General features: G+C 63.2%; 1 protein-coding gene across 1 annotated transcript; it reads left to right on the top strand.

The window, feature by feature from the left end:
• The first annotated feature begins 344 nt into the window (after nt 1–344).
• Nucleotides 345–3327, top strand: PHF24 (PHD finger protein 24). The gene is made up of 7 exons (XM_035571825.1): nt 345–713; nt 1438–1623; nt 2129–2207; nt 2423–2625; nt 2766–2932; nt 3015–3116; nt 3231–3327. The coding sequence occupies exons 1-7, from the start codon at nt 345–347 to the stop codon at nt 3325–3327; spliced, it is 1203 nt and encodes a 400-aa protein (XP_035427718.1).
• Nucleotides 3328–12597: the final 9270 nt, after the last annotated feature.

Below are 12597 nucleotides of genomic sequence, written 5' to 3' on the forward strand. Positions count from 1 at the left end.
GTTTTCTCGTGTGGATGCAAGCAAGGGGCAGGGTCACAGCTGGTCCCAGCCCTCTGGGATCCACTGGTCTGGTGTGGGAAGGGCCTGGAAGCATTTCTGGTTAAGCTGGAGCCTGAAGGGATGGGTGAGGCAGCATGCCCCCAACACTCAGACCCTCCGTGGCCAGGCCCCCACATGGGTTTGGGTCCATCTCCCCACGGCCACCACTGCAGCACTGCTCCCCGCGTGGCTGTCACACAGCCATCGGAACACATTTTTGGGGCCAGCACTTGGCTCGATGGTGCAGCAGTTGCGTGCAGCATTGCACCTAAAGACCTCAGCGCCTTCCCTCCCCTCGCAGAGCCATGGGGGTGCTGATGTCGAGGCGGCAGACGGTGGAGAAGGTGCAGAAGGTCAGCTTGGCAGTGTCAGCCTTCAAAGACGGGCTGCGGGAGCAGCCAGCGGCGCGGCGGCGGGCGGAGGCTGGGGGCACGCGCCGAGGGACGCTGGAGCAGACGGTGCAAGAGGGAGAGGAGGAAGCGCCAGCGGGGCCCTCGCAGCCGGAGGAGGGCAGCGCCAGCAAGGCCGCGTGGGAGCGGCTGCGGGACGGCCGGGGTGTGGAGCCGGAGGAGTTCGACCGAGCCAACAGGTTCACGCCGCCCGCCTTCATCCGGCCGCAGCGGGAGCTGCACGACGACGAGCCTCCGGACATCAGCCTGGAGCAGCGGGAGCAGGCGAGCAGCTGAGCGTGGGGCTGGGGTGGGAGGGATGAGGCTGGGGCTGGGGACGTGAAGGGGGGTCTGCAAGCATCCACAATGCTCACCAGGTGGTGACAGCCTCCTCGGAGCAAGGTGTTGGCCACCAGGGGCTGGAGGCAGGAGCACGGCTCTGCGTGTTTGTCCATGCAAGCCCTATGGACCAGCCTGGCCATCCACACCTACAACCCTCACAGCCCAGCTGACCTACAGCCCCATAGCTCACCCAAGCACACCTGTGATCCTACAGCCCACCCACAGCTTCAACCCTACCCAACCAACCGCCCACAACTACAAGCCCGCATCCCAGCCAACCTACAACCTTTCAGCTTCTCTGTCCATGCCTACAACCAGCCAAAACACACGTCAGAACTTCCATCCACCCGCACCACCAGCCCTATAGTCCAGCCAGCAGCGGATGGACGATGCATGGACACAGCCCATCCATACATATGGCCCTATAGCCATATCCATTCACCTTCCTATGGATCCATGCCCACTCCTCTAACCCTACCTGGCCAGCAAGCCAGCCATGACCCCACCACCCACCTGCTGACTGTGCCACCACCCCAAAAACCTGCCCTCCCATCCCCTTGGCACCCCTACACCCATCCCCACTGCAATGTGGTGCCCCCCTGTTGGGGAGCACCCACGCTGCCTCTCCGAGCAGGGTGCTGAGCCGCAGCTGCCCATTGCTCTGCAGATCCTCAACGACGAGATGTGCGAGATCTGTGAGGTGTGGACAGCCGAGAGCCTCTTCCCATGCCGCGTCTGCAGTCGGGTGTACCACGACGGCTGCCTGCGCCGCATGGGCTACCTGCAGAACGACAGTGCCGTGGAGGTGACAGAGACTGCGCACACCGAGACCGGCTGGAGCTGCTACTACTGCGTGAGTGCCCGTAGCGGACACCAGCGGGATCCCATGTCGTGGCCTACTCCAGGGTGCTGGGGCTCCTGATGCTCCTCAGCTCCTGCCATCCATCCTGACAGGGAGCCACCAGGGGATTGGAATGTCTACAGGAAAGCTGGGGAGGGAGCCTTTGTCAGGGGGTGGAGTGGTAGGACAAGGGGCAATGGCTTTAAAGTAAAAGAGGGGAGATTTAGATTACATATTTGGAAGAAATTCTTTATTTTGAGGGTGGTGAGGCCCTGGCACGGGCTGCCCAGAGAAGCTGTGGATGCCCCATCCCTGGCAGTGTTCAAGGCCAGGCTGGATGGGGCTTTGGCAACCTGGTCTGGTGGGAGGTGTCCCTGCCCATGGCAGGGGGCTGGAATTAGATGGTCTTTAAGGTCCCTTCCAACCCAAACCATTCTGTGATTCTATGACACTGGCCCCTCCCCACCTCCCCACAGCGGCCATATGCTAACGCCCACCCCCCGTCTTCGCCCTCCAGGACAACCTCAATCTCCTGTTGACGGAAGAGGAGATGTACAGCCTGATGGAGACTTTGCGGCAGTGCAAGATCATTCCAGGTGCGCACCCTCCCCATGAGCCCTCCCTCACCCCTCATGCAGCCCTTGGGCTGAGGGTGTCACCGCTGCCCTCACCAGCAGAAGGTAAAAGCTCTGCTAAGGGCAACAGCCTTGGGTCCCCCGTAGCGGTCGAGGAAGCAGGGGAGGTGGGAGGGATGCATGGGACTCCCAGGGGGAAGGCTGGTGGAAGGGATGCCCCAAACCTGCCCCCGCAGACACCTGCCTGACGCTGGACGACTTCCTGCACTACAAGCACCTGGTGCACAAGCAGCAGTTTGAGCAGCCCATGGGGGAGGTGCAGGAGGAGCGGGCCACCCTGCAGTTCTCTGCCCTGGACCCCGACAAGAAGGGGCACATCGAGTGGCCGGACTTCCTCTCCCACGAGTCCATCCAGCTGCTGCAGAAACTCCGGCCGCAGGTATGGCCGCAGTGACGGGGCTGGGGTATCCACTGTAACTCACTTGTGACCCCACGGCTTTGCTCAGATCTTCCCCGGTCGGCGAAGGGGGTCCCCAGACCTGGGCATGGGTGTTCCCTGTTCTGTTCTTCGCCCCCCAGAACTCCCTGCTGCGGCTGCTGACGGCCAAGGAGCGCGAGCGGGCACGCGCGGCCTTCCTGGCGCTGGACCAGGACAGCGACGGCTTCATCGTGGAGAGCGAGTGCCACAAGGCGCGGCACGCCTGGTTCCGCAAGCACCAGAAGGAGACGCTGTCCTGCAACGTCAGGTATGGGGGCAACCACGGAGGGGCAACCGCGGTGTGGGAAGGGGCCGCGGGGACGAACGGCGCCCTGCCTCCCTCCCTGCAGCATCAGCCACGTCGGGCCCATGTCGGAGAGCAGCCCCGCCAGCAGCGGCAGTGCCAAGAGCCAGGAGAAGACGCTGCTGGCCGTGGAGCAGGAGGACACCCGGTGAGGGGGCAGCGCCGGGGGGTGGTGGCGGGCGGGGTGTTGGGGTGGGCACCCCCAATGCCTCCCCACGCTGGGGGGGGGGGCTGTTTTGGGGTGACGGCATCTGCCCCGTAGGCGCGTCGACTGGCCCGGCTTCCTGCGGGACAACGTCGCCTACATCCTGGCCGCCCGCCCCAACAGCGCCGCCGTCCACCTGCAGCCACCTGCCTAGCGCCCGTCCCGCCCCGCCCGCCCCGGCGCCATCTTGGCCGGCGACGCCTTCCCCCACGGGGCGGGGGAAGAGCCCCGTTGCCATGGCAACCCGCCCCGCAACATCCCATTGGCTGAGGGAAGCCCTGCTCACTTCGCCCCGCCTGCCAATCCCGCGCGGCTCCCCGCTGCTTGCCTGGGGGGGAGCCAGCTGCTGATTGGCTGGCGGGGGAGAAGACGCTCTGCTTCTCCCCCTGCCTCCGCGTCGGACTGGCTGGGAGGGACGGGTGGTGGGCTGCGATTGGGTGAGGGAGGCTCGAGCAGGTGCAGGCCTGGAGAGCTCTGATTGGCTGGGGGGAGGCAGGTCAGGACCTTGGTGCCCTGGAGGCCCCGGAGGAGGCTGGAGGTCCCTGGAGGCGCTGGGTGCAGAGGCTCCGTGCTGGGGCGGAGGCCGTCCCCGCCCTGCCCCGCCGCCTCACGTCCCCGCGGCCCCCAGGGAGCCACCAACCGCCGGGAGCTGCCGCCCACCTCCTGCAGCCTTGGGAGCACCCAAGGGGATGGATGGGTTCCTCCGTCCTCCCTCCGCATGGAGGAGGCTCGCAGGGCAGGGGCGAGGCAGGAGGCCACGAGGCAGGGGGGAGGCGCAGAGGAGCTGGATCCCCTGCAAGCCTCACCCCTCCATGCCCCGTGCATGGAGGCCAGGACCTCCGACCCACACCCACGGCAGCGCCATGGCCTCATCTCCACCTCCCCCTGCCTGAGCCAGGGCACAGCTCCCCGCTGCAGGGACTCCCTCCCTCGCAAGCCGTGAGACCATCTTGGAGTTTCAGGCCGTATAGTGAGGCCGGGAGATGTGGCAGCACCATGGGGGCATTTCGGGGGATGGGTCCGAGGTGGGGCGTGGGCGGGCTGGAGCCGTGGCTGGAATGAGCAAGCCACCAGGGACGGGGCGTCACAGCCTCCACACTGTACTGGGAAGTGTCCATTAAACAGCTGTGTCCAACCACCCTCTGGCTGCCGATGGTATGAGGCACGCGCCGCAGACACAGATGGCAAGTGGTGCCCACCTGCCTTCTACCCGGGAGTTTTTTGGGGACCCCACTGCTGCCCGATGGAGGCCGTGAGCAGGCAGAGGGAGAGCCCTGAGCAGCAGTGAAGGCTGGGTGCTGAGAACAGGCTGTTTGCAGCGGCTCTGGGAAACCTGAAATAACCCCACAGAGACACAAAGTGCACCCTGGAGGTGTTTCTAGAATGGTGCCAAAGGCTGGAGGCTCTTCCAGTGCTAGCCACATCCCTGGAGCACCCAGGGAAAGCTGCTGGTGACACTTGGTCTGCAGGAACCAGGCTGCCAGCAAAGGAGGCTCGCCTGCCCAGGTGGCTTTCCTGCAGCCTGTCCCCATGGCTGCAATTCCTGTCGGAGGAGCTGCCGCTGGGTCCAGACCATGGTGGTGCTGTCCAGTTGACCCCATGTAGAAAATCCATTGCCTGAAGGAAGAGGATGGTGGAAGGAAGAAGGAGGAGCTGGTGGGTGGTTTGGGTGCCTGAAGCCAGGATGCTGCATGCGGGCGATGCTGCACTCTCCTGGGGAGATGCTGGTAACTGCTGCTGGAGCTGCAGAGAGCTGGGGCAGAGAACAGGTCCTGGGGGTCCTCGGGGTGCAGCACCCTCTGCCAGCACCCCAAATCCACACTCTGCAGGATCCAAGCAGGGGAGCAGGTCATGGGCCAGGTCTGGCCTCTGAAACAACCTGTGAAATGTGCGTGGGGGCTCTTTTCCTTTTTGTTCCCCCCCCCCTTGCTCTCCAATCCCTGGGGCACCCCAGGACATGTAGGTCTGTCCCCAAACCACCCTGCCACTGCAGCTGTGCAGTGCCATGACAGAGCCAGCCCCACTCTGCTCCCAGCCCTTCCCCCTGCCTGGGGACAAGGCACAGAGGCATTCCCAGCCCCATCGTCCCCCTGCCACCCCTCTGCAGCAGCCTGGCACCCCTGCCAGGCCACATGGCCTGCTGCTGTCCCCAGGGAGCTTGCTAATGAGGGACGCAGGTGGCCGGGCTGGCCCACGTCCTGCAGGGCTGTGCTGTCACCACCGCTCCAGCTGCACAGCGTGCACGCGGTACCGCAGCTGCGGGTCCCCAGCCAGCACCAGCCAGGGGCTGAGCACGTCCCCAGCCAGCCGGCACAGGGTGGGCAGCGCACAGGGTGCTGCCGTGGCATCTGCCACCTTCTGCTCAGCCGAGACTGGTGAGCTCGGCCTGGTCGTGGTGGGAAACGTGTCCCTGTCCCCAAAAAAGCTTCAGCAGTGGGCAGCCTGCCTCCAAAATGCTGCTGCAACCTCTCCCAGACACTGGTGTGAAGCATGACAGGTCCCATAGCCTCAGATCAAAGGATGGGGATGCTCTGGAGGGATTTAAGGCTGGAGCAGGAACGGCCCAGCCCCAAGGACCCTGCTCCCACTCCTCCCTCTTGCCCAGACCCTGCCAAGAAGGAAATCCCAGGGTAATAAATTCATTTTACTGGAGGTGTTGAAACAGTTCATGGGTCCATCACCCCAGGTCCCTCACTACCACAGGGTGCCGTGCCATGGGTGCTGTGCTTCTTGTCAGACACCTCACTGGGGGTTCTCCCAGCCCCAGGGCCCCAGGGGAAGGTCCCACGTCCTGCAGTGCTGTGCACCCAGGTTTCATTGCCCAGCCCGGGGTGTCCCCACTGTCCCAGGGGACGGCGCTGCAAAGGTGCAGGAGGTTGCACCCTCTGCTGGATGCACAGCTATTGCACAAGGAGGCAAAGCTGCCCCAAAAGTCTCTGCTTGTGGGGAAGACGGGTGCTTGGTTTTGCACCCCGGGGTGCAGGAGAGCATCCTCATCCAAGCTTGGGCATCTGCGGGCTCAGCACGGCCCTGGGGCTCCCCTGGACATGGCCAGGTGCTATCAGGTCTGGAGCGATGGCAAGGTGACCGCAGTGTGCCCCACACCAGAGCCAGCCACCCACTGGGGACGTGTGGCAAGCTGTGCAGGCATGGGCAGACAGAGGTGACCCAGCGGGATGAGACAGCGTCACCATGAGTGGTGGCACCAGGTCATCGCTGAGGCAAGACAGTGAGATGTCCAAGTCCCATCCCATCACTGCCAAAGGGATGGTCAGCGGCAACCAGGAGGAAAAACGGGGTGTCTCTGGGCAGCGTGTGCCGGTGACAGCAATGGTGACAGCTCCTGGAGGTGCTGCTACCCTGGCAGCCCCACCATCCATCCCTCCAAGGCCAGAGCAGGAGTGACCAAGCCGAGGAGGGACAAGTGTCTCAGCTCCACTGTCCCCCCAGCAGCACCCCGAGAGTGGACAATTCAGGACCGGAGCCCTCTAGGGGGACCTCCATGAGGCCTTGGGGGCAGAAGGAGCTGGGATGGGTTGCGAGGGGCCATAGGAAGCCCCGCCAGCCCCAAGCAGAGAGGTGGCCACACGGTGTCGCCCCTGCTCCGCGCTGCGGGCGCACGGTGGCACTCGGGGACCTGCGCGCATCCCCGGCGGTCGCACCAGGGATGGGGACACGGCCTGGCGTGGTGGCAGGGGACGAGAGGTCCCTGCTGTCCCCTGTCCGGGGCTGGGGCTTGGGGACAGCAGGGACAGCCCAGCCCTGAGCCCCCCCACTGGTGCTACGGCCGTCGGAGCATGCAGAGATGAGGGATGCGGGGGCTTCTCTCCATCCTCATTTTGTAGGGGTGTTTGCAACCCCCTTCTCCTCCTGCCCCAAACAGCTCAGACCCCATCTACTCTGCCCCATCGCATCCCCTGCAGGTCCCCCGGTGCTGCCCGTGCTCTCTCTCCCCATACACACCGTGCCCAGGTCCCATCCTGTACCCATGCAGGGCCAATCCTGCCACCCTACACAGGGAGCGAAGCCCCTTTTTTTCCTGTCAGCCCTCCTCAGGTCTCTGACACGGCAGGAGGCTGCCAGCCGCCTCCTCCTGTCCCCAGCAGGCTCACTCCCACGGCACAGCCACATGCGAGGACACAGAGGGGCCGCACGGTGCAAGGACAAGGGGATGACGGTGCGGCAACGGGCTCAGCCAGCATCCTGCGCTCTGCTGGAGGCTGTGACTCATGCTGGCAGCCCACGCAGAGCCCCGGCAGGGTGTCCAGGTCCTCTCCTACGTCAGCGTAGGGAGCAGCATGGGAACAGCAGAAGTGCTGGGTGCCTCTCTCCGTGCCCGCTGCGCCTTCCCACCCGCATCGCCCCGGCCCTGCAGGGGGGCCAGGGGGTGGCACAGGGGACGGCGCCAAAACGGAGGGACGAGAAATGGCTTGGGGTACAGCAAAAGGCAGGTCCTGCTTTCCCATTTCAGCTGTGCAGACCCAAGCCCTGCTGCTGGCGTCAGAGCAGACACTGATGGTCCCTCTGGAGAACAAGAGCAGGCGGCTGTATGATGCCATGCCTGTCCCCCCACATGATCCCCAACCTCCACACTGCATCTGGGATGTGCCCAGGGCACGACAGCCAGCACATGTGGTCCCCTCTGTCCCCTGAGCCCTCACATTGCGGCGGCTCACAGCAGGAATGCAACAGGGACACCTGTGACAAGACATCAGCCCACAACTTATCTGGGAGCCATATGGGGCTGAAGCAAACCCTGGTGGCCAGGGAGGGAGGAAGGCAGCCGGGGTACCTGGAAAGCACAGATCTGGCTCAGAGTCACCCCAGCAAGCCAGCCCTGGGCTGGGAATCAGCCAGCTGGGGACACAGAGCCTGGTTTGGGTGACACGCACCCCACGCAGGAGGCAGGGCAGTAGAGTAGCCCCCAGCCTGCCCCGGCCCCCCACGCACCTATATGGGGCTGCCACAGCCCCTCTCTGCCAGCAGAGCGACGACAAGAGCAGAAAAGTGGGGGGCACCTCCTGTTCGGCATGGGGCACCCCGATACCCAGCAGACAGACAGGGACCAGCAGCAAAACGATCCGGGGGCTGGAGCGAGCGATCCGCGAGGAGCCGCACCCGACTATATCTGTCTCGCTTGGCTGAGTGATGACTAAGGGAGGGACACGAGAGCAGACTGCAAACCGCCAGGCAGAGGAGGAATTATTTAGGCTGGAGTGCGGGGGTGGAGTGCGGGGGGGCTGGAAGGAGCTGGGCGGAGGGAGGAGGCTGGTGGGATGCTTTGGCAGCAGCCCCCTCCCTGGTCCGAGTACCAGGCCGGGGAGAAGCAGCGCAAGATTTGGGGGGCGGCATCCTGCAAGCTTCCCACATTCGGGGAGAAAATCCCTCCAGCCAAAAAGGGGGGTCCTGCCCTTCCCCAGCCCCGCAGCCGCCACCTCCCGCATGCTGGCGCGGAGACCTGCCGTGCCGCAGAGCCAGCAAATTCCCTGCCAGAGGGACTTGTGTGTGGTGAAACGCCCCACAGCTGCCTGCACAGGGCAGCAGCAGGCGTGCACAGCCCTGTCCCTGCCCGGCCAAGGCGTGCAGGGTGTTTGCAGGAGCTATTTCTGCTCACAGGTCACACCGCGCTGTCGTGGGCCAGCGGTGGGGACGGCTCCTGGGGGACAGCTGGGAGCTGGCCCTGCAAGAATTCACCCCGGCGCACACAAGGTGAATTTTTATCAGCGGGGAGAGGAAGGAGGAAAAATGACCCCGCTGTGTGGCATCTCTCCTGTACATGGGGAGCAGAGCCGAGGCACACGCATGCCCTTCAGCCCAGGAAGATGCTCGCAAGGGGAGAATCATTTCTAACCCCAAAGATTTGCAGCCAGGAGTGCCTCAAGGGGGTAACAAGATCTTTGGCTCCCTTTAATGGTGCAGATGAGTGGCAGGGTTGAAATGAGCACAAGATGGTCAGGGAGGGCAGATGAGGTTGGGTATGGGCTCCATTAGTTGACCATCTACAGGCTACAAGAACAGGACCGTGGTCCAGGAAAGGAAATTAAGTAAAGGGATATAACTCAGTGCCTGCCAGCGTGATTTCATGCCTGTGTGTTCAACAACAACGTCAAATAATCCTGGTTTCTTTATCTGATGACTTTATAAACCCGGTTAATAAAACACTGCTGCAGAGGTACCAGGCTGCTGTCAGGCCATCCATCTCTTCAGCACCCTAACCCCGTTATGGGGATGAATTGATCAATGCTGGGGAAGTGCCACAAGGCCAGCAGCTGGCTGGGAGCCAGCCTGGGGACTGCCAGGCATCACCCCAGCTCCCAGGGGCAGCGACACCTCCGTAACCACCAGGTCCCTTCTGCCCCGGAACGGGTGCTGTGCCGTGCCCAGCAGGTCCCCGGGCTGGCAGCAAGGGGGGACTCTGAGACCACGGCATCACCTCGGCTTCATCTCCGGTCTCCTCATCCTCAGAGCATCCTGACATCCTCTTCCGACAGCCTCGGCGTAGCCTGGCAACAGCGGTACCGGCATGGCAACGTGGGTGCTGGAGGAGAGACAAAAATGCCAGCGGATCCCCCTCGCCTTGGTCAGCTTCTGCTTCCTGGAGGCTCCGTGTCCCCGGGGACATCCAACGGGGGACAGCTGCTCCCCATTGCCTGGCATTGCATGAGATGAGTTGCGGGGTCTCAGCACGGGTCTGGCAGGTGCTGGCATCCCGGCAGGGAGCCGTGGAGGCACACACTGCTGGGGGACTGTGGGGGCTGATAGCGGGTGGGGAGGGCAGTGGGGGGGGGGGCTCTGGGGCACGCACCCCCTGTTTAGCGGCTGGGCAGGATTGAGCCTGGAGGTGCAAACCCACCTGGTGGGGTGCAAGGAGGCACAGCACAGCATGGTCCCCACATAGTGCTCCCCCATCACCCAGCTCTGTCCTTCCTCCAGCACCCCCAAGAGGTTTCAGCAGTCAGGTCTCTCGGTGGTGCCAGGGCTGGTCCCCTCCATCCTCCCTGAGCGCACAGAGAAAACCCCAAATTCCTCCCCTACACCTCCCCGAGCAAACACTTTGTTTAAGGATTGTACATGAGAGAACAAGGAAAGCAGACAGGTTTGTTTTTTTTTTTTATTGTATTATTTCGGAGCTGCCAAGGGCTTTTTCTGGCAGCAAACCCCTCGATCTACCACGGCAGGGGAGACACCAGGAGGACGTCACTGGGCTGCAGGCAGGGTCCGCAGCCAGAGCATCCCCTCCACGTGGCCGGAGACCCAGCACGGGGAGCGGCACAGTTACACAACGCCGCGCCAGGCAGGAGAGGCAGCGGGGCCGGCGGGGGTGCGCCAGCCCCCGGCGTGAATTCCCTGACGTGGCAAAACCTCTCCCGAAGCCCCCTCGCCACCCACCCGTGCACGCAGGCAGGAGCCCACGCGCATACGCAGGCAGGTGCCCACGCACGCCTGCCTCTAAAGGAGAAGCCTCGCCGGTGGCAGCGCTGAAATAGCGACTTGCCTCATTCATGCGGCCTCCCCGGAAGCCGAGCGGGTGCAGGCAGCACGGGCGCAGGCAGGCATCTGCGCCAGACGCGCTCGCCCCCCAGGAAACCCCCCCGCAGCCGCCGCCTGCGGCACCCGGCTCCCAAACGCAGCGGGGTTCGCACACGCGCGCGCCTGTGCTGCATGCAGACCCATCCCAGGGCAGGGGGATTTGGGGATGGGGCAAATTTCACCTGCCGCCCCTTCGTGGCGTGGCTGAATGCTCACACCTGCGCTTCCCAAGGGATGGAGGTCTCCCGTCGTGCTTTGGTCCCAAATGCCCGCAGCAGGGAGATGTCCCCTTAGCATGCACGGTGAGCAAACCCCCTCCCTGTGGCCAGAGGGGACCCTCCAAGCACAGGCACACGAGCGTGTCCCCAGCAAAGCTGAACCCCATCTCCTGCCACCGCGACACCGTCCTCTTCCTCACGCCATTGGACTCCCCCAGGATCACCCCCTGCAATGGGGTGACACTCACCATTGCCCAGGGCTCCTGGGGTCTCACGTTGTGACACGTGTGTGGTGTGTGCAAGCATGGCATGGCATGTAAATGTGACCAGGCACATGCAGCACACGTGGCACGTTGGCAGGGCACATGCATGGCGTGTAGCACATGCATGGCGCATGTATCTGCGCGACGTGCAACGTGTGAATGCCACGGGGCATGTGATGCATATGCATGCACACGCGTGGCACAAGCATGTGCTTTTCCTCCTGGAGGGTCCAGAGCAGCACATGCCCAGACCCTGTCCCTCCAGGACACCCTCGCAGGGACCATGGCCTAAAACCTGAAATCTCCATTTCTAAGCTGGAAGGTTCTGGCCTGGGGTTATCGCCTCCGCAAGCACACCGCTTTGGGATGTGGTGGATCACGGCACGCTCTTTCACACAACCCAGGGCACGTGCAACGCACGCACACATGTGGTGCATGGCTCTGCACAGGGGGTTCAGCACGCCCAGGGCACACATTTGGGGCAGAGAGATGCCTGCTCCCTGCCTGCACCCTGCCTGCCCCCGGCGTGACCCCACTCTCCCTGCGTCCTTACGTAACTCCAGCTGGGAGTGGGACAAGCCACCGCACTGCGCGGGAGAGGGAGCGCGTTCAGCTCATTTCTTTTCCTAGAATAACTTCCTTTAAAAAAAAAAAAAAAAAATCATTTTTTTCCTTAAGCCCGGGGAAGTGCCCGAGAAAACATCCCATCTCCACCACCCGCCCCCTCACCGGCAGGCTCCCAGCAGCACCCGGCACCGTGGTGCAGCACCAGCACAGCATGCGGCAATGCAGGCACTGAGGGGTGCACCTGGAGGGAGCAAAAGCACCCAGAGCCTGCACCCTGTCCCCCCTGGGTGCATTTCCTTCCAATTTAACACCGTCTTTTTTTTTTTTTTTTTTTTTTTTTTTTGGAGCTTATCTAGAATTTGAGACCAGCCCGAGGACTTGCATTCATCCATATCGCCTTCCCCCTACGCCAGCGCGGGCTGTGCACATGCTGTTCCCGGGCCATGCAGCAGCGCCGGGGGTAGAGTGCCGTTTGAAGGACTGCACTTTGCCGAGGAGCAGACCTGCAATCGTCCCAGCGTGCAGCAGCTCCCCGGGGCCACGGGCAGCGCAGCCAACCTGCTTTGGGCACATTGAATGAGTTCTCGTTCCCCTTCAGCAGCGACAATTTCTCCTCCCCGCCTCCCTCCCACTCTTCCCCTCTGCTTCGGGCTGCACATTCAGTGCCGCTGCCCTTATTGAAGGCTGAGGCACAGGGGGAATTAGCTTTGAGGCTGGTTTTGCTCCAGCATTAATTTTCCCAGCCCTTTGCTGGGCAGAGATGCCACTGTTTGTTTGCTCCCTGTGAGAAAAATCTCAGATAATTTCTTCAGACAGGATCTTCTGTGAAGCTACTTATTGCGATTG

This window comes from Cygnus atratus, unplaced genomic scaffold (assembly GCF_013377495.2).
Source record: "Cygnus atratus isolate AKBS03 ecotype Queensland, Australia unplaced genomic scaffold, CAtr_DNAZoo_HiC_assembly HiC_scaffold_43, whole genome shotgun sequence".
NCBI classification, from domain to species: domain Eukaryota; kingdom Metazoa; phylum Chordata; class Aves; order Anseriformes; family Anatidae; genus Cygnus; species Cygnus atratus.